Consider the following 22391-nt stretch of genomic DNA (forward strand, 5'->3'; position numbering starts at 1 on the left):
ACTGTAATAAAACCCAGGCTAACCACTTAAAGCCATCAAGTCAGCACATGCATGCTGCACCAAATGTTTCCCCAATTTGATAATCGTCTCAATTGAAAAAATATCTTATATACGATTTGTTGAAGCTGTGACCAACAGAAACGACTGAAAATGCCATACCTATAATTATTCTCTATAATTATCGCAAATAAATATTGTCTCTGATGACTAATTGTCTTTGCTTCTATAAGTGTTCTTCATATTTAAGAGCTTCTGAGATGGAATATTCTCACGAATGTAATGGCAAATATTGTCAGCGACTATTTCCTTCTTCAATTTCAGAGTTATTTCCAAAAGTACTCGGAATGTTGCAGCACGAGGGTTGCGTGTATGCCAAAGTCTTAGAGCCTCTCTCATTGCAGACTGAGATACTCCTTTACCTTCATGTCTTTACATTCAGACGGACTTAGAAGCAGCATATCAAGGAAATCTTCGTAGTTATCGAAACATCCGGCCAGGATATGGAGGTCTTTTGTTGGGATTTCTGTGTCGAGTTGGTAATCGCTGACTCTACACCTCCTCTTTATATTCTCTATACCAATTGCTCCACCTGATCAATGAGTTAGTATAAAAGGACTGTGAATAAACTAGTCTATAGTGCATTGAACAATGATATAATGAAGACATGATGAGTCACCTATTCGAAGTGGACTGGTATCTGCTGCTGCTGCCATATTCATGGCTTGATCATGAGATTCTGTAGCAGCATAATTAACACAATGATTGTCTTGGATTACATTTGTTATACACAACACATGCATGCAGGAAGTTGACATAGAGATCATGTTATTTAAACTATTGGTCATTCATTAACTTACCCTTCTTAAAGAGATGTTTGTACATAGTGAACTTGAGCTCTCCTTCTTTTCTCACTTCACACTTGTACACACCAAAGTGGCTGCCGGTCACCGAATCAATTTGAAGGATGTGTGGTTTGGGTGTATGGATGCATTCGTCTTCTCTAGACCACTGCACAGATAAGCCTTCCGAAGATTTCATGGCTTTTAAATAAATTTGTTCACCAATTTTGACGTCCTGCAAAAATAAAGAAGGGACGAACCTTCAATTTGTGGATGCATGCGTATACTATACTGCACTGCCTTACACTTTCAAGCATAATTATACAGTACTGTGTGACATTGACCACTAATAATGCATTACAAACCTCTCCAATCCATACTTGGTGTTCCTTTCGTAATTCAACCTCACAAGGTCCTCCTTGTTCTTCGGACGTGCAAATGGCCACTTCTCCTACTGTGCAGATGTGATTGAGAGCTGCTCCAGGTACCACTTTGTCACATGGACAATGAAACACAATAATTAATTGGATCTAATCGCTCGTATAAATCTTTTAGAATGAAGAGAATCGATGATAAAACCTGTGAGCAGAGGTTAACAAGAGAAATAGAAGTTCCCTTTCGTTCGATTCGTATTTCATAGCATGTGCTGTGGGAAATTAATGTTATAACATGCAATCCACCAAGAAGAAAGGACACTTTGTTACGTTTGACTTGATCATTTTTGAGTTTCCAACTTTCTCCAAGTATTTTTACTTTGCCTTCTGTTGTGATTTTAGTTATTAGCCCACAGAATACTCCAGTTGGAACATATCCTAACTCGAATTGAATCAATATGGGAGCTGGCGGGATTGTTTGTGTTTGGTTGTGGTGCTTGTTTGATTTCCACACAGTCAAGCATAGCTGGCATGAAAAGAAGGACAGAAGGACTGCCAGGTAGAGGGTTTTCAATGTGTATTTTCGAGATCAAATTAACATGCTCCAACAATTGTATTAATTTATCACACGGAATAATCCCTTGGCTGTCACTTTCATTTAAAATTTCATTGATTGCTTCTATTGAAAAGAGACCCCTCTCAATCCAGTCCTTTCTAAAGCATTCACGAACTGGTGAGTCAGAGTGAAGTACTTGTAATGACACAACAATTATCTGGCCAATACTATCGAAAACCACTTGAGGTGAGCAAAAGACCTTCCCTTTAAACCAACTGTCTTTGTCATTTATCTCAGGGTAGTACAGAAGAGCCCCTACAACGTGATGGAGGTAATATAGTGCTAACTTAACCTCCTCTTCGTCCATTTCAAGTTTTTTGTCAATTTCCAAGCAGTCATTAAGAGAAGCAATTTTATATTCCGTTCGTAGAATAATATTTAACATAAGCCATGCAGGGCGTATCATTAGTGATGCATCTAATCTATCGTTTAGTAATTTCATGATATGGTCTCGCAGAGGATAAATATCCGATTCTTCTGTTCCATCTTGGTTATTTAGCGCCAAAAATTTTATCCCCTTCTGGATTAACAATTACTTGGCTGAAATTGTCTGTGATGTGTTTTAATTCTCTGTGCTTTTGTTATGCCTCGAGGCGTAGCCGCACGAGGGATACGGTAAAGCTGACTGTGTGTGTGTCTGTCTGTGTGTGTGTGTGTGTATTCCAGCTATAACTGCTCAACGGTTACAATGCGACGAAAACTAACAGCTTCTATAGGCTTCTAGCCACGTTCTCTTGGATTTTGATTCGTGGATTAGCAAACTAAAGCTTCTTTCTCGAGTTATGGCTAGTTTGACTCACATTGAAGGCTGTTGCAGTCTCTTCAGAATCTTTCATAGCATCATCTGTCCGCACAAACTTTCTATTCAACATATGAGTTAGCCTTGCACTAAAGCGCTAGCTTTTTGTTAGCTACAATACTCAGAAAATATCTGTTAAAACAGCTAGCTAGCAGTACAGTAGCCATTTGTAAAATTGATCTCTTTGGACACACCCTTTAATTATTCCTGTGGATGTAATGCGCATGCGCGCTCATTCCCCATGTGTGAGAAAATAATATCCAAGATCCAGATCCAGATCCTCCTGGCAGAATCATCTTTGTCTTGAGGGCCTGGTAAGCCACAAAACACTACCATATAACAATATAGATAACAATATGCATGTACACAGGTCTTTTCTTCTTAGATATTATATACACTGAACTACAGATCCTGGAAGAATCAATTTTCTTCTTTCTTGATGTCCTGGTAAGCCACATAATACAAAAAATAATAACTTACAATAGATGCATGTAAATAAGTCTTTTCTTCTCAGTGACTTTATATAGATAAGCTAACTTTAATATAAAATTCATTATAGATAACACTCTAATACTTTTGAGCGAAAGCAAAAACATGGCGAGAGGCATTAGCACAGCGCCAGCTTGAACACTAGTTTTAATTGTTCTTCAACTGATACTGTACCTTCCTCTAGTTTATCCAAGTGAGTGCCAACTAATGTTGCAACAGGTCTAATAGTAGTATAGCTATAGCTGGCAAACTGATTGGATGCTGTGGCAGATGTGTTTTGATCAACACTATACATATTGCTGTCAGTACCTGGGAGATTGTATTCTCAACAGTGTTCACAGAATCGAACGGAGTGATAACAGTGCCGTCTCGATTGAAAGGAATTATGTATCGCTGGTCCAGAGGTTTTGACAAATTGAAGAAGACAAGATATAGGCTGCTGGCCCACCAATTAATGAAGGGATCATTTCAAGAAATCCTGGCTGTCCACTTACATCGTGGATGTTAACTAGCATGCTAGATTCTACTATTTCGGTAAACTTTGTATAATTACCAGTTTGAAATTGAAGCTTTTCCATTACTTCATCAACTTTTGATGGCCCTAGAGAGTCTTTTTTGTGCATAACCTTCACTGGTGGTACATCACGCTGAATAAGATCTTGGTGGAAAAAGTTCCTAATTCTTACAAACATTTCACGTGCACATATTAACATCTTAGCATTTAAACTTCGGGTAGAACCAGTGGACGTAGGAATTAATGGGGCTTCGTTAGGTGCAGGTAAATTAGGATGTTGAGGAGATGCACTTGACGCTATCGGTTCTGCTAAGCGAAGATCACCAATATATAACAACACAACGTCATTGATATAGTAGCCACGCCCGAGACACCAAATTAAAAGACGCTAATAATTAAGTTCTATTCGCCAAATAATACTCCTCAAATTTTCATGTTATAGCTACGAATGGCACATACATGCAAGAATAAGTAAGGCTTAGTAAATGTACACTGCAGCATATCAGGAATAAGCTGAAGATTATATTACAGCAACAATTATTTTATTAACTTTTACGGAAGTAACACTCCCCTCCAACTCACCACAAGCTTTCTGAGTGAGCTGCTCACTTCGTTAACTGGCGGTTTCTTTTGAGGTCGGTCATGGAAGCAGCGAACAACAAGAGGATAAAGAGCATGTTTTTTTCCCATTTTCTCACCATGGACAGCCTTGTCTCGTCGCATGAGCTCCACCTTTCCATCCTTCACATACTTACTAGCATCGTGAATTGTGTAGGAGACTTTAGGGGAATCGCCAATAACAGTGTGAGTGATAAGATGACCGAAAGAGAAGATATCAAGCTTGGTAGTATAGGTAGGGTGTTCGTCATAGCACTCGGGAGGCATGTAGGTTGAATTTCTTGGGGTACTTGTTAAAAAATGAGTTAATCTCTCCGGGTCAACATATCTAGACATGCCCAGGTCTATGATCTTGGCAGTGAGGTCCTCAGTAGCATGATGTTAGAAGCAGTGAGGTCCTGGAGGAGGGGAGGAGTCAGCGAGTGGAGATAGCAAAGGCCTTTGGATGCATCGTACAAAATATGGATTCTAGTGGTGAGTTTTGTGTCACGATGTGATTCAACAAAATAGGCCAAGTTTGAATAAAGCCTCTCCATTATCAAACTGATGTCATTTTTGTCATGACTGTAGTCGACTCCAACAAAACTCACCACGTTGGGGTGATCCAAAGCACTCAAAATGCGACACTCATTCTGAAACTTTGCTATAATACATTCCCGTTGTCCAAGAGATTGCTCTTGGAGCAAAATGTTTTGCAGCTTCTTTGCTGCACATTTCCTTCCATTCACTGCATGTGACTCTGAAGACTGCCGCATAGGCCCCCGAGCCTATTCTGTTCTCCTTCAGACCTAGCCCTCCGCCTGGACCACCAAAGCATCCAGATCTATCTCTGTGAATTTTTGTTGAGAAGCCATACTGTATAGCTGTTTTAGCCTTTGGTTACGTGTAATTTGTGTGCTCCTATAAGTACTGTTACAGCAAATCACCCCATTTCCATATGCAGCAAATCACCCAACATTCCATTTACAACAAATCACCACACAATCCGTAATGGCATGGTCACCACAGTCATATTCACGACATCAAATTCCACTTTTGGCATACGTACATATATATTACATAATAAAGTTCGTCTACATTAAATTCAGGGGCGAATCCAGGGGTATAGAATAGGGGGCTCATTCCCCCCTCCCCCTCTTCTTAAACCGCTTATACCTCTATAGTAATCTACCAGCTACTATTATGTGACAGGCTCTGGAAAAACAGACCAATTAACGACAGCTATAATTTAACCAGATTTTAGAGCAAAGAATTGCCTACGCATTGATATGCTTAGTGTGCACATACCTCGTTCTATGTCTGAATTATGCGCGTTGGAAACTCGAAGTTGTAAAAGAACAAAATTCATAAACTCATTTTATGGTATATATTGGGTTTCGAATGCAATGTTTTTTCGATTGAAAATTGCAAATTGCACAAACGCAAAGAGTGAGCGGCATGCATGTGCATGCATATTGCAATCAGGCTTTTACAGTATGTGTCATTCGCAATCGAGAAGTTAATCTGTTGAGGATACAACTATAGAATAAAGTTTGACCAATTTGAAACAGGATATATAATTATATATTCCATGAGGCAAGTGTTTACAAATTCCAGTATACATGTACAGGGTTTTGCAGAATCTTTGAAATTGAGGTGTATAGAGCGTTCCTTATAATATTTACAGACTGTGGTGTACTTGTACCAGAAACTATCACGACAAAGAACAAAGCCTCTCCATAATCAGTCAGATTTCATTCTTGCCCATAGCCGTAGTGGATTCCAACAAATCCGACCACGTTGGAGTAACTCAAAGCACTCAGAATGCAACTGCCAGTCTCTTTGCGGTACAACAGGCGGTAGATTTTCAGAAAATCGCCCAACATAGTGTGTAGAACCTTTGCCGTGCATTTCTTCCCATTCACTGCATGTTATATACTTCAAAGACTGCTGCATGCATAGCTCCCTGCTCTACAATCCCAGCCCCGATTTTAATATTTGTCCCTTTTAATATGAAACACTCTACTGAGATTGAGAGAAGCCACTAAGCCTCTGTTTGTGAAGACGAAGGATTCAGGATATTTAGCGGTGCCAGCATCATGTAACTGCACTGACTATAGCAAAAAAGCTGTAGCTATGAATGGATGATTTACAAGGGATTAGCTTGATCACTTTATATTAGCGTATTGTGTATTCACACTCTTATACTCTCAGTGTATGGTGTACATATAATAATATTATTATCGTTGATTCAATTATAATTATGGTTGTTTGATCACAGGTAAAAAAATAATTATGTGCATCAAATAGAAAAGTAGTTACAATAGAGGGTTCTAGCCGATTCGCTCACTCAGAAAGGCACTTGCGTCAGGGAGGATGAACAAGTGCTTTACCATGTCAATGAATGATTTGACTGCAAAGGGACGAGGGGAGTTTTAGGTTTACAATACACATTGTATATATTATATATACGTATACCTGACTGTGAACTTTAGTCCTTGTGGCATCACTACAGCATCTTGTTGCAGCCATGCAGTGCACTTAAGCTCCTTACGGCTAGAAACCGATTTTTCCCAGTGTCCCAGTCGTTCAGGTACTTTAAGAATTCATTCTCCAACCCTATAGTATATATCTGGGTAGTCTCATGGGTAAACAAGACGGTAGTAACATATAACGTATGACAGTATATGTATTAGTTATTGCCCAGCCAGAGTGCAACATGCCATATATTGCACTGGAGCAATATAATGCCCTCGGGCATTATGTCATCCAGTGCAATATATGGCATGTTGCACGAGGGCGCCTGCAATAACTAACTTGTTGCCCAATGACGTTAAACTCGTCTGACTGGTCATATAAATCGTAATAAAAGACATGTGTTTTGAAGGAATTTAGTGTATTCATTAGTTTTGCTGAATTCCATAGTAAATTTTTTAGGTAACCAACTGAGTATTGGGTGGGATGGTGGGGCATAAGTCCCAAATGGATATCTCTTAAAGAAATCTACTGCATTTACACACAGTGCAAGTGCATATAATCCAGTGCATTATGCCATTATAATGCAGTGCAATATATGGCAGTGATGCAACATGCCATATACTGAGCACTGGATTGCTTTGATCTGCCCACTCACTGGGCAACAAGTAGACTAAACATCACAGCTACTGCCAAAAAATAAGGCTTTGTTCAGTCAAATAAGGGTGCCCATTCCACTACTCACTACAATAGAAATACCCAAGACAAATTATAAGCCAAAGAGAGGTACGGAAAAGTGGACATAAATTCCGGTAAATTTTGCCATTTTATCACATGTTATGAACTTTCCTTAGTATTTAGCAGTGCCAATTCAAGACCATTCCATTCATCACCTAATTCTCTATTCAACAAAGTCAAAATGGTAAATATTGCTTGTATAACGAGTGTTGCAAGCGTGCGCTTGCTAATGCCTCTTGCCATGTTATGCTTTCGCTCAAAAAGTATTAGTGTTAATTTATAAAGTTAGCTTATCTATATAAAGTCACTGAGAAGAAAATACTTATTTACATGCATCTATTGTTGTATTTATATATGGCTTACCAGGACCTCAAGAAAGAAGAAAATTGATTCTTCCAGGATCTGTAGTTCAGTGTATATAATAATTATCTAAGAAGAAGAGACTTGAAACTTGTGTATATGGTAGTGTTTTGTGGCTTACCAGGCCCTCAAGAAAAATATGATTCTGTCAGGAGGATCTAGATCTTGGATTAGATGGGCGTGTCCCCCGCCTCCAAAAAGGGAGACAGGTTGCAGCCCTATCTAGCATTCATTTAGCCTCGACCCCAGGCCGATCCGTCTCCAATTGAACGCTAGGTCGCCTCATAGATTGAAGAGTTAGAGGGATAGGAAAGGGTTTGTATCTCGAGTAACATCCGCGCTACGGTGCGGTTTAATCGAGGCCATCACAACAATATCTATTTCTACACTCAGTGCATAATAAACTACAAGTAACTGTGCTTAGTCCGTGCAACTCACTTATATTTCAAGGTCTATACCTATCGTAGTAGTTATAACCAGCACGCTTACACGTTACATGTTCCAATAGCTCTAAAACAGCCTTGGGAACATATAACTTTATTGGAAAGTCTCTTTTTACTGGGTGTGGTCAGTCATTAGCAAGTACTACACGTGGCTCATGGACTAGGCGTGTTTTAAGTTGCTGAAAGAGATTATGTCTCGAGGAAACACAGCTTTGGGAGTTACCCGGCAAAAGTGTGCTTAATAGCCTCGTTCATAGGGCGTAGCGCGGATAATTTTCGAGGCTCCACTGCAGATTCAATGTAAAATCATCACGTGCACCACTCCGTTTCCTATCCCTCTCTCTTCAATCTATGGTCGCCTCTAGTATTTTTCAATTTCGTTCTATTAACACCTGCCGAATCAACTAGCCCTGAAAATGGATGGCGCTGAAGCGTTGTACCCATACCCAGCCGTCAGGTCGAGTGGCATGACCTGACGTGTAGGGGGGCGTGGTGGTGGCCGTGCAGCCTCTGGCGTGAGCCTGGGTGAAGCCGCCACTGGTGCAGATCTTGGTGGTAGTAGCAAATATTCAAACGAGAGTTTTGAAGACTGAAGTGGAGAAGGGTTCCATGTGAACAGCAGTTGGACATGGGTTAGTATTAAACAACTATTAAAAAAAATCGGCCTGGGACCGAGACTAGCATTCGTTCTGCTGCATCGTGTACTAACTACTAATATTAGCCGCGCCTCTAACCACAAAGCTCAGCTGGGAAGCCAACAAAAATGCATTACGTAAGGGTTATACAATCTGATTGGTGCATATGCATTCCTGAAGAATGCAAACTGCTTACGTAATGTAGGCAGTCTGCAATCTGATTGGTGCTGCATGTTTTTCTACAGAACGAATGCTATAATTATCCCTTTACCGGTCAAAATGTTGTAATTTTTACAACAACAATCTCGGAGGGAGCGTGCTATCAACTTGTGAATGTTGCACGATATTGGATTCTGTGGCAGATTGGATAGTATCATGAATGCGATTATCCTTTGATGTTCTGCTGAGCTGTTCAATTAGGACACTAAAAAAAAAAGGTTTAAAACAAGCTATACAGCATGTAGGACTGAGTAGTATCCATTGGTAGACCTCTGGACTATCTTGGTAGCCATAGAATATTTTCGAAGAGGAAGCAGCAAGCCATTTGTGTACACAGGCACTTCACAAGTGGACACAAGCTCTACAATAGTCTACATGCTTGCTAAGCAGCTTAGTTAACCAGAGTGCAGCTTTTAAAGGCCACACATACTTCCATCGAGGCAGCAGCAAGGCATAAAATCGATGGTTAGTTTGTGCACAGCCATTGACCCACGCCCATCTCTACAAGCCATAGCCACTTCATTGGGGGCGGAGATAACATCGAGCTAATTTGGTGGGTTGGGCTCAGATGCAAACTGGAACTGTTCCAGACTTTCCAGATTGTGTGCGGCTGAACGGGAAAGGGATAAGGGCTGCAACCCGTCTCCCTTTTTGGAGGCGTATATGGTAAAGTAATATCACATGGCGAAGTATCACATGGCCTCGCGCTTGCTATAATCATAGATAGTAGCATAGATAGTAAAGGAAAGGGATTGGAAACGCATCACGTGCACCAATGTTTTCAACAGAGCTTGTGTGTCACCATCTACTTACGATTTTTAATGTTATTCATTGTTAGTCAAAAGGTCATTTGTTGTTTTTTGAGCTGTATTTTTGGACTTCAAGATCATTCTTTCAGCGTTCAAGCCAATCAAGTAAGCTGTTTGGGTACATAAAAACATAAGCTTTCCAATGGTAGTGGTCCCATAAAGTTTGGATGGTGTATTGCACCCCAAAAAGTGTTTTTAAACCTTGAAAGTTAGGGTGAGTTGTTTACAGAAGCTCTATTGCTCAATGTAAGGTATTATGGATTGGTTACATGAGAGAATCTTGTTCTTACATAATAGAGCTATAGTATGATATGTAGCATAAGCCTCATATTGCATGGATTAGTGAGTTACAATCTGCTTTAAGTAAAAAATGTTGTACTATAGTGACAATTTTGTGGAAGCTATTTCTCAAATAGACTTTTGCAGATTAGCTGTATTGTTTTATATTATTGTAGTACTCATGCTAGAATGTAGTATGCAACTGATTTTGGAGTGATCAGGGCATCTATTCGTGATTTACAGCAACTTTTATATCATGTTTTTTAAAGTGATTAATTAATTGTCTTTTTTTAGGATGTGAAGCAAACAGCTCGTAAGAAAAGGTGCAAGTCCTCCTCAACCGTTAACCAGATCCCACTCTCTCTCAACAAAACAAAAGCATCTAGGAAGACATGAATTCAACAATGTCATCCATAAGACATTTAGTAACCTCACCTGTCACCTCATCATTAAGTATACATAATTATATACATGTTTATTTTTGCTTGTGTGTATACACTGTAGTTTTGCAACCACTTACTTTAAACATTATATAATATAATTTATTGACATCCCTTAGAGTACAGTATTACATTTATGATTAGTGTCAAGACTCACAAAGGGAGTTTAGTAAGATAATAAATACATTGTTGTCGTGTTTATAATTATGTAACTAAAATAGATCTAGCTTTTTTTACTGATATGGATGCCATCATGAAGCCCTTATCCTTTAACTACACTGTCCACAGTATGAGCTTAGACATGCTTAGGGCTCCAGCTTGAGATACTCTCATAATTATACCATGTGGCTTCGATTTACGCCGCAATGGAGGGCCTGTAATCGAGGCTACAATCCATAAGTAGGACGGTGACATATGACGTAATGGTTTATGGAACGCCGTTTGCGACAAAATTCAGGCAGAACCTGATAGGCGTGTGCATCCAATATAAAATCGATTTTTGAAGATCGATTTTTAATAATCGATTTTTTACAGTTGATTTTCGATTTACACGTGAACGATCTTTGACAATCGATCTGATAATCGATTTTTGATAATCGATTTTTGATAATCGATTATTGAAATTCGATTTTTGATAATCGATTTTTGATAATCGATTTTTGATAATCAATTTTTGATAATCGATTTTTGAAATCTATTACAAAAATCGCGATACATTAAAATGGCTACTGTTAGGCCGCCCTTGAAACTCAGAACATGCACAAACTCCTTTCCGCGGCCTGGAATCAAAGCTTGGCTTGGTTAGCTATCTCACATGATAGACTATAACGCAAAAGCGAAACATTATTGTTTTTTGGAACCATTAAAAAGAAGGGCCATAAGTCACAGTAAAAATCATTAATTTTAGAACTTATTTAGTTCCTTCGTGCACCCATTTTTGTATGCTTTCTCGCCAGCACTGTTTTATTTGGCCATCTTGTGTGTGCTTAGAGAGCTGAGAAAGAGTTTAGTGATTCCAGATAGAATAGAAGTCATGAATAGTGGCTTCTTCAATGCTCTAAGGATAGTCTCACGTGATACAGCTTTAGACAGGGGCCCCCCCAGAGCAGTTCTAAAATCGATTATCAAAAATCGAATTTCAATAATCGATTATCAAAAATCGATTATCAAAAATCGAATTTCAATAATCGATTATCAAAAATCGATTATCAAAAATCGAATTTCAAAAATCGATTATCAGATCGATTGTCAAAGATCGTTCACATGTAAATCGAAAATCAACTGTAAAAAATCGATTATTAAAAATCGATCTTCAAAAATCGATTTTATATTGGATGCACACGCCTATCACATTCTGCCTGAATTTTGTCGCAAACGGCGTTCCATAATGGTTTCCAATCCCTTTCCTTTACTATCTACGATAGTAGCTAGTAAAGGAAAGGGATTGGAAAAGCATTACGTCATATGTCACCGTCCTATTTACGGATTGTAGCCTCGATTACAGGCCTCCATTGCGGCGTAAATCGAAGCCACATGGTATAATTATGAGAGTATCTCAAGCTGGAGCCCTAAGCATGTCTAAGCTCATGCTGTGGACAGTGTAGTTAAAGGATAAGGGCTTCATAATGGCATCCATATCAGTAAAAAAAAGCTAGAGTTATATACATAATTATAAACACGACAACAATGTATTTATTATCTTACTAAACTCCCTTTGTGAGTCTTGACACTGTACTAATCATAAGTGTAATACTGTACTCTAAGGGATGTCAATAAATTATACTATATAATGTTTAAAGTAAGTGGTTGCAAAACTACAGTGTATACACACAAGCAAAAATAAACATGTATAATTATAATTATGTATATGTATACTTAATGATTAGGTGACAGGTGAGGTTACTAAGTGTCTTATGGTTGAATTTATATCTTCCTAGATGCTTTTGTTTTGTTGAGAGAGGGTAGGATCTGGTTGAGATCGAGGATGGCTTGAATTTTTTCTTATGAGCTTTTTGCTTCACATCCTATATAAAAAGACAATTATATAAATCACATTAAAAAACATGTACGTAAAAGTTGTTGTAAATCAATAGTGGGTGTCTTGATCACTCCAAAATCATTTGCACCTCATTTACTAGCATTAGTACTACAACAAACAAATAATAAAAAAAAATCTGCCAAAGCATTATTGAGAAAAGGTGCCCACAAAATTGTCACTACAACGAGAATAATTTTGATTAAAACCAAGTATAACTCAGTAATCCATGTAACATGCCTCTTATATCACATACCACCTTATAGCTCAATCATGCCAGAAAAAGATTCTTTCGTGCAATCAATCCTTGTTACCTCCTATTGAGTAATAAAGCGCCTGCAAACAACTCACCCTAACTTTCAAGGTAGAAAAACACTTTTTTGGGTACAATAATACATTCAAACTTTATGGTACCACTACCATTGGAAAGCTTATGTTTTTATGTACCCAAATAGCTCACTTGATTGGCTTGAACGCTGAAAGAATGATCTTGAGGTCCAAAAATATAGCTTTAAAAACAGCAAATGACCTTTTGACTAGCAATGAATAACATTAAAAAATCGTAAGTAGGATGGTGACACACAAGCTCTGTTGAAAACATTGGTGCACGTGATGTGTTTCCAATCCCTTTCCTTTACTACAGGGTTTTGCAGAATCTTTGAAATAGAGGGTGTAGAGCGTTCATTATATGGATATCTAATGTTTACACATTGTGGTGTCATAATTTTATACACATTGTGGTGAAATGCCAAGTCTGATTGGGAAGCAAAATTCAAAAACAAAATGGCTTTTTCTTGTGAAAAAAGCTGACCAAGGGGATATAAGGTGGAGAATAGTGCATCAGACAGAGCTGCTTGGACTGTCTTATCAAAGTGTTGCTGAGAATCTTCAAGTTGATCCATCAACTGTTTCATTGTTGACATGCTGACTAAGATCTACAACTTTATGGTTGACCACAGATAACCTTATAAGGAACGCTCAACGCAAAACGCTTTTTTGTGGATATTGCAAAGATTCTGCAAAACCCTGTATCTATGCTATAATCTTAACTGTTGCTGGTTAGCTAGTCTCCTCTACGTACATACAAGGGAGTCAAGTGGGTTGTCACACTGGCACAGGAGCTGGCTTTATCAGTCTGACCATCCAAACATAAAATCGGTCCTGGCAGATCACAGGGCATCAGTCCAGCGGTAGCAACCTATAGCCCACAGGTTAGTAGCAAGTAATCATACAGCATTCCATATGGACGATGTGCTTAGCGGGATACAGACATCCCAGCACCGGCTATTGGCATGGTAATTAACCACCCCTTAATTAAGAGCATTCGACGGTCCAGGGCTGGGCAGTCCGCACGGACCTTTGGTACTGTTAGCAGGTATGTAATTAATAAGCACCCTTGGTACTGTTAGTATGCATGTAATTAAGCACCCTTGATGAACTCTCCGTGGGGGTGAGTGGCTGTGATATCTGCGGGGGTGAAGTGCTTAGCGGGACAACGGCGTCCGGCTAATCACCTAACCCCCTCTCCAGTTACCTCCCCCCCCCCACCCAAATGGGTCGGGCGACCCCGGGATACATAGCCCACTAAGTAAGCACACATTGAACGCAGAATACAGACTGAGCAGTCTGACAGAATACGGCATAGACTGGGCTGTCTGGGGCATCTACCATGAACACATAACAGACTGGGCTGTCTGGGGTATACGGTCAGGCGACCTTGAACAGAACTGACCGTGAACACAGAATATGGCATTGACCCAATACAGACTGGGGCATTGACCGTGAACACAGAATTCGGTCAGGCGACCTTGAACAGAGGCACTGACCGTTAACACAGAATACGGCATTGACCCAATACGGGCATTGACCGTGAACACAGAATATGGCATTGACCCAATACGGGCATTGACCGTTAACACAGATCAGACTGGGCTGTCTGGGGCATTGACCGTGAACACAGAAAACGGCAATACGGGCATTGACCGTTAACACAGAACAGACTGGGCTGTCTGGGGCATTGACAGAATATGTCATTGACCCAATACGGGCATTGACCATTAACACAAAACAGACTGGGCTGTCTGTGGCATTGACCGTGAACACAGAATATGGCATGGACCCAATACGGGCATTGACCATTAACACAAAACAGACTGGGGCATTGACCGTGAACACAGAATACGGCATTGACCCAATACGGGCATTGACCGTTAACACAGAACAGACTGAGCTGTCTGGGGCATTGACCGTAAACACAGAATACGGGCATTGACTAACACAGAACAGACTGGGGCATTGACCGTGAACACAGACGGAACAGAATACGGCATTGACCCAATACAGACTGGTCTGTCTGGGACATTGACCGTTAACACAGAACTGTCTGGGGCATTGACCAAAAACGATCAGAATACGGCATTGACCCAATACAGACTGGGCTGTCTGGGGCATTGACCAGAATACAGACGGGACAGTTAGACTCGCAAGCCACTCCCTTTTCTCTGATTGGACGGGGGCGGGAGAAAAGGGACTGGTGACTCTGGGCTACAGCTTGTGTAAATCAGGAATGCTATTAAATATTAATGTCACGTGCAAATTATCCAATTTATTCTGATGCGTCAAAAGCTAAAGACACACAGAAGACAAGTATACAGATCTATCTAGCCAGCCTTTTGATTTTATAGATCCTTGTACCAGTGTCTGTTGTGCCACAACTTGTGGATTAGCATGGAACAGCTGATGAACGTAGAAATCTTGGCAGTCCTTCTTTGAACCGAGGAGTGGCAGCGATTTAAGACAGCTTGTACAAGTCTGACTACTCTCAATTCAACTGCTGCCGTCTGCCATTATCTGTCTTGTATTGTACAGGTTATTAAAAGCTTTAGGCAACCAATGACTTTCGGCTGCCAGTTCTCATCACGTAAAACTAAAACAAGCTAATCTCTGCTGGTGTCTTAGATGACTATATCCTAGCTGAATGCCTGATGATGTTATTACTCCATCATCTTCTCTTTTCTAGCACTAGCATCCATTCTTAAACTGTAGCTATGAAGCCCGCGATCACTTTTGCAGGCTACGCAATTCTACTTAACCTCACGCAATTTTTGGATCACGTGGAAAAATCAATGAATAATCTCTACCCAAATTCTGGTAGAGACACAAAATGTGTCCCAGAGTCACCAGTCCCTTTTCTCCCGCCCCCGTCCAATCAGAGAAAAGGGAGTGGCTTGCGAGTCTACGGGACAGTCTGGTTGATTACCGTATATCTTCTAATTTATCGGACAGCAAAAAATAATTATTTTGGAAATTGTCCGGGTATAATTGGAACAGATTTTTATAGAGCATGCGAAGTGTCCGGAATAATTAGAACAAGCAAGCAGCTGCATGTGAGCTAGCTAAGTTTAATAGAACAAGGTACGACTGAATAGTTGCAACTAACTATCTAAAACTAGCTACTCAAAGCTATCTAACTGCAGCACTCCAAGTCTTACTTGCTGTCTATGAATGGTAACTCAACTTTTCAAGGTATTGTCCGGATATTTAGAACAAATGTAATATTAAAGTACTGGAGTGTCCATTGTATTAGAACAACGAAAATTGCCCAAAAGAGTGTCCGGGTAATTAGAAGTGTCCGATAAATTAGAAGATATACGGTACACCCAAGGGAATTTGGTGGTATAAGCTGCCCCTTCATTACGTTACTTGGGTTGTAGAATTCGTTACATTCAAATTACCTCTCCAAAAAAAAAAAAAAAAACTTTGGGGAAATTGTTGCATTCAGACGGGGGGCAGCACTCGTGACCGTGAACAGAATACATGCAGACTGAGCAGTCTGGGGCATTGACCGTAAACATAGAATATAGGGACGGTCTGGGGCAGAATACGGTTGGGGCATTGACTGTGAACACACTAATACGAATAGGCATCTAGCTAGCTATGAATCGAGGAGGTACATGTGTCCAAGTATAGCTAGTGTAGGTAGGTAGGTATGTGTGAATTGAATGTGGCATACTAATACTTGAGTTTGGCCGACCAGGCGGTCTAGGGCATTGGTCGGACGACCTTGAATTACACAGAATGCAGACCGAGCGGTCTGGGGTATTGGTCGATTGGGCAACCTTGAATACAAAACACAGACTGGGCGATCTAGGGCAGTGGTCGGGCAACCTTCAATACACAATATGGTCTAGGGCATTGGTCGGGCAACCTTGAACACACAATACAGACTTTGACCGTTGACACAGAACTGTCTGGGGCATTGACCGTGAACACAGAATACGGCATTGACCCAATACAGACTGGACTGTGCACTTGATTATACCCAAAGGAATTTGGTGGTATAAGCTGCCCTTCATTACTTTACCTGGGTTGTAGAATTCGTTACATAAAAAATAAAAAATAAACTTTTTTGCTGTCGCAGCGAGTGCACTACTGAATACCTCGCGTGGCATATATACTGCACGAATCGATTCTACGGTAGATCATGCGGCTAGCATACCTTATCACTGGATCAGCCTACACTAATCCTGCTGTTGCTAGATTGAGGCCCTGGCACTTAGGCAATTATGTCAGACAGGACACAGAGACCACAGGCACGTCTGTAGAGCAGATATCAGAGGAGGTACTTATACATTGTCCAGCGCTATGTTGTCTTCCGAAGAGGCATATCCTACTAGTCCATAATTATCCCAATTCACTAGAAGGTGCTCGAGCCAAAGAAAGCACAACAAACACTTAACATTTTATTTAGCTAAGCATTCTTTCTCCTGGCGCTCACATAATTATTGCTCCTTAAAAAAAACAAAAAAAAAACAACTTCCAGACCCCTCAGTGCAGCAGCACAACTCAGAATAATGTCCTCATATTCCATCTCACTAAGGGTGCATTGCGTGCATGCGCATTACGTCCACAGGAATAATTAAAGGGTGATTGAGCAATAATTATCCTCCCACGCACCGCCCACGTCGTATGTTTTTGCTGAGAGTAATCAGAAGTACATTGTGTATATAGCCTCCTCAGAAGAAAGAAGGAAAAGCGACAAAGAAAAAGGAGAGCCTGCCTTAAGTCGCGTGATCCCCTACTGTGATGTCGACAAATTTTAACGAGCGTGGGCGAGAGAAAACCTCAATAACTGTCCTCCCACACAGTACTTGGAGCGCATTTACCAGGAACATAATCTGTTATGATGAACAGTACAGTACAGTATAGTACAGTAGAGTCAGCCTTCGTGAGACCTTTAGTCAGTAGAGGAAGTATGAAAGACTAGAGTAGAGTAGACTAGACTATACTGCTGTAATAATTATATCTACTAGTCAAGTGAGTCTGTTCTGAACTCAGGAAAAAAAACTGAGCTAAATTTAGATATAGATCTAGATCTTTAGTTTTTAGTCTTTACTAGGTAAGCCCTCGTCTACGATGTCTCCACGCTTGATTCTGGCTTACTATTTACGATGCTAACAGCTTTTATGTTAGAGTTTGTGTTAGAGTTTGCAATGCGTAGGCGATTGCCTACGTTCATTTTCACTCGTCTACCACTCGTCTACCGTCACGCGACTTAGCAAGGCAGGCTCTCTTTTTTCTTTGTCTTTTCCTTCTTTCTTTCTTTGTTCCTCCAATTAGTCCCGTATTTTATCTTATTGAACTATGACAAAGAACAGAAAAAGAAGAGGCTGCGAAGGAGGCTAAATCAGAGGCTAATTGCTTGAGCTGCACCGTGCCTGTCGGACCTCCTCTGAACCGCTGTACGTACATACATACATACATACACCACCCGGACCACGTGCATGCTAACTAAGGGACTCGCTTCGCTCGCCCCAATAATACTTTTTATGATGCATCGATGGCAGAGAGAGAGATACCGACACAGAGGGCACTCCTATGACTTAAATTTAAGCTGAGAAATAGATTTAAGCTGAGACAGCAGCCCAAGAAGAGCACAATAACTGCTGCTGTGCAAGAGTTTTGGAGTAGACATAACAATAAACGCCCTCCTGGATTAAACGCCCTCCTCTTTTAAATGCCCCCTCTAAAGACTTCGATCTGAAATAAACGCCCTCCATTTGAGAAGCCGTTGTGGAAATGACTGGCTTTTGTTTTGTCTGATTACAACCATATACCTTTTGATCACCACAATCAAATATCATCATCTGCACCTGATTCACTGCTCTACAATATCTATAACAATGTATATTCTGCAACAGCCCATAATTATAGATCACATGCTCAGAGTTCTCGTGAATACATGCTTTGTGCACACCTGTTATATATGTATTGTAGACTGTAGTGTCTGGAAAGTGTGGACAAAGATTTCCTCTGGTCCACGGAAAACGGTCAAAGAACCAATTTTTAACACCCTGACAGGAAGTGGAACCCATCTTCCCCACGACAAAGAACTTATAGAAGCAAAGAACTTGCCAATACCACGATTAAACAGCCAGTATAAAATTATAGGTATATATACACAAGCAATTTCTAATATAATTATGCATCGTTCATGCATACACCAAGAATGAAAAGGCCGCAATTCTACACTGGTTTCAATGCCTAAAACAATGCATGGGATCTACCGTATAGCAGGTAATTTTCGTGGGGCAAAATATTTGTGGTTTTTGTGGTTGGAAGTCTGACCACGAATATTTTACCCACGAATGAAGCGACCTTGCCTGCAGTGCAAGCAGCTACCACGAAAATATTACCCACGAAATGTCTCAATAATTATATTGCTAAACCACGAATATTTTGTCCCCCAAAAATTACCCGCTATACGGTAAAACCTTTTACTATATATGCATACTGCATGCATGCATGTATACGCCTTTTACTTGAATTTCACATGCACATGCATGTGCCGTGTAACTCCTCAAAAAGACAGTGGTCATGCAGTATATAAAAATGTTAATAATTATTGTTAGAACTGATTCATATTTGAAGTTTTGATTGAAATCAATCACTATATAAATGCCAAGGCAATGGTTTCCGCTTATAATTATAGTGGCTTATAAGTAAATTATGCTCAAAAAGTTAATAGTCAGGCAGTAACAGACATGTTGCAGGCATATCATGGTCAGCGACTATACATCTTGCTCGGAATGTTGCAGCATCAGGGTTGTGTGTACGCCAAAGTCTTAAAGCCTCTCTCATTGCTTGTAGAACGAAAGCCATAGAGATCAAAGGGAAAATATGCTGACAAATTCCATAGACTAGGATCTACAACTGTAAAACCATAGCCGTGCTCTATTCCTGTGCATGGTAGTTTGGTAGTTAGAGCACGGCTGGGGTAGTTAGAGCACGGTTCATTTTTAAGCCATAACAACTGCTCTATGGTTGCAATGTAAGTCTATGAAAATTGTTAGAATTATTTGATATAATGTGCAAAGATTAAAGGCGTAAGCAGTCATCCCACGAATATTGTGCAATGAAATGTATTCAGAGGCCATTCCACGAAATATAAGTACCTCGAAAATTTCGCACTATACAGTATGACATCATCAAAACAATGAATAATGAATAATGAATCCCGCCCTTCCTCATTAGCAGGTTTACTGCTCCCGGATGAGATAATTATATGCAAATGGATATCATGAAGAGATTGGGAGCTGTGGTCTTTTACTGGTTGGCATTAACTCTTCGGATAAATGGTATTTATCATATAGATTTTTCAGCCAGTTTACTTATACTCTTCCTTAGCAACCTTCCTGGTGAGTGATGAGAGGCCATGTCCAATGGAGAGAGTCACGTTCACCTGTACTGCTCCTGGAGCTCTCCTTAGATGGTCACCATCTGATATTCTCGATGTTGACCCTGAGTTCACTCCCCTCAACACACCAGTACCAGATTACAATGTGACACTGACTGCTTTTGATGATACTGGTTTAACATCCACCTTCTCAAGAGTAGCAAAGAACGGAGTTATGGTGACTTGTCTGGACCCATCCAATGACGTGATTGGATCAGCGACCATTCAGTTGGCTGGTGAGGAACTCTATCACTCAAGTATAATGTATAATTATACTCCCAACATGCACACGCAGTTCCCCCTTCCTCCCCTCAAGGATTCAGTCACTCTGTTGAGAGCAGGTCAGTCATCAATGAAGTCAGTGTGACTGTTGGTTGGGACCCTCCTACTGAGACTGGTGGTAGAGATGACCTCACCTACACAGTGAACGTCTCACCTCCGGCCCAGCTCTCTGCTACTGTTCTCACATCCACCTCTGTCACGGTGACTGCTCAATACAATGTGGACTACACTGTCAGTGTTGTGGCTACCAACTGTGCTGGGAACAGTACAACTGCTGAGTATAACTTTAGGATTGGTGAGTTGACAAGCTAGATTATTCAGGCACCAGCCAACTCGTGAGTTATTATCCTATGTTTGCATGTGTATTTTAATTCTCATGCAATTTTCAGCTCCTCCAATGAGGTGCACAGTTCCACTATCCCCACCATGGAATGGCACTATCAGTGATCATTCAGTACCAGCTCCTCTAGGTACACAAGTGACCTTCCAGTGTGATGATGGGCTGTTCCCTGAGGGGATAATGACTGCCACCTGTATAGCTACAGAAGAGTCACAGTGGGACAAGAACCCGGGGGAGATTTTCTGTAGAAATGAATCCAGTAAGCTATATCTAATTTGTATATAGTCATCTATACACCATTCCTTGCAGTTTTCTGTGTCCTGCCTGCCCCTCCACTCAATGGAACATTACTCAACACCAACTCTCTGAACACTAACCTAATAGAGGGCTCAGTTCTTACCTTCCAATGTGATCCTGAGTTCTCACCGGTGTACACAGTGACTGTCACTTGCAACAACTCTGGTCTCTGGGACCCTGACCCGGCTCTATTGGAGTGTATATATATTTGTACGTATGCACGAGTAGTATAAACAAGCTGGCACATGCATGCACAATGATAAAAAGCCCTCTTATCATTATACGGTACATTTACAATACTTTTTTTGTGTTATGCCCCCCCACTGTTGAAACTCCCTACTCAGTCTGATATTCTTGTTCTTATTTGGCTCCCCTGTCACACGCACAGTTCCGCCACCCACCCTATCCACTGAAGAAGCTATTTCTGTTAGCGTGGTTGTCACGGTAGTTGTTTTCATAGTCATTGGATTGCTCGCTGGACTCCTAGTGACACACATTTGCTCTCGTAAGAAGGCAGTATACTATCCAGCAACTGAAGGACAAGCTAACGTAAGACCCACTGTACCACCTGGTCCTGTATATGAGGAGGTGTTACCCAAAGAGGAAATTGAACTGAACACTAATCAGGCATATGGACCAGTTGGATTGTGAAACTTACATGCAAGACTATAGTGTGCAAACATTGTATAGCCACAAATATTAAAACAAAGGCTTATAGAAATAACCTTGTAATAGCAATTTTAGGTATCATAATCAAGTATATTATAGTTATAGTAGTTTGAGGGTGTATTGGCCTTGATTCAAGTTGTACCCGGGGGCAGTACAAACTGCACATGGTTCACACTTGCACTAAGGATCCATGGTGTACGTACAGGTTTTGTGTGTGTTTGTGTGAGTGTGCATGTGATGTGTGTGTTGTAACAAAGCTTTAACAAAGAAGTACAACAGAAACCGCAAGTAAGGTTAAAAAATACAATGATTATTTTATTAACTAAAGTTACTTGTGTTTGGAATGATGCAGCTGAGCACCATGCATGCATGCAGGGATGAATTTCAGCCGGGCTTAATTGGAAGCA

At 40.4% G+C, this 22391-nt stretch overlaps 2 protein-coding genes and 2 long non-coding RNA genes across 10 annotated transcripts; 1 reads left to right on the plus strand and 3 right to left on the minus strand.

Moving 5' to 3' along the window:
• Window positions 1-101: 101 nt before the first annotated feature.
• Window positions 102-2419, minus strand: LOC135346797 (uncharacterized). The gene is made up of 4 exons (XM_064544542.1): window positions 1205-2419; window positions 858-1074; window positions 677-736; window positions 102-589 (listed from the first exon to the last, which is right to left on the minus strand). The coding sequence occupies exons 2-4, from the start codon at window positions 1036-1038 to the stop codon at window positions 393-395; spliced, it is 438 nt and encodes a 145-aa protein (XP_064400612.1). The 5' UTR covers window positions 1039-1074; window positions 1205-2419; the 3' UTR covers window positions 102-392.
• A 4047-nt stretch (window positions 2420-6466) lies between these two features.
• LOC135346940 (uncharacterized) lies at window positions 6467-8000 on the minus strand. The gene is made up of 3 exons (XR_010398145.1): window positions 7805-8000; window positions 6707-6847; window positions 6467-6641 (listed from the first exon to the last, which is right to left on the minus strand). It is a non-coding gene; the product is annotated as an uncharacterized LOC135346940 (long non-coding RNA).
• On the plus strand, window positions 7385-22088 carry LOC135346460 (uncharacterized). 7 transcript variants are annotated; one of them, XM_064544098.1, is made up of 8 exons: window positions 7385-7515; window positions 18938-19111; window positions 20195-20298; window positions 20348-20632; window positions 20692-20973; window positions 21068-21277; window positions 21328-21525; window positions 21704-22088. In XM_064544098.1, exons 3-8 carry the CDS (start codon window positions 20226-20228, stop codon window positions 21964-21966), a joined length of 1311 nt encoding a protein of 436 aa, XP_064400168.1. In that variant the 5' UTR covers window positions 7385-7515; window positions 18938-19111; window positions 20195-20225; the 3' UTR covers window positions 21967-22088. The 7 variants fall into 7 exon arrangements, with proteins under 7 accessions (XP_064400168.1, XP_064400196.1, XP_064400161.1 ...); XM_064544091.1 differs by lacking the exon at window positions 7385-7515 and adding an exon at window positions 13623-13872; XM_064544126.1 differs by lacking the exon at window positions 18938-19111 and having other exon boundaries at window positions 7432-7515.
• LOC135346873 (uncharacterized) lies at window positions 12258-13282 on the minus strand. Its single transcript, XR_010398121.1, has 2 exons — window positions 13122-13282; window positions 12258-12650 (listed from the first exon to the last, which is right to left on the minus strand). It is a non-coding gene; the product is annotated as an uncharacterized LOC135346873 (long non-coding RNA).
• Window positions 22089-22391: the final 303 nt, after the last annotated feature.

The sequence above is a fragment of the Halichondria panicea genome, chromosome 1 (assembly GCF_963675165.1).
Source record: "Halichondria panicea chromosome 1, odHalPani1.1, whole genome shotgun sequence".
Classification (NCBI taxonomy): Eukaryota; Metazoa; Porifera; class Demospongiae; order Suberitida; family Halichondriidae; genus Halichondria; species Halichondria panicea.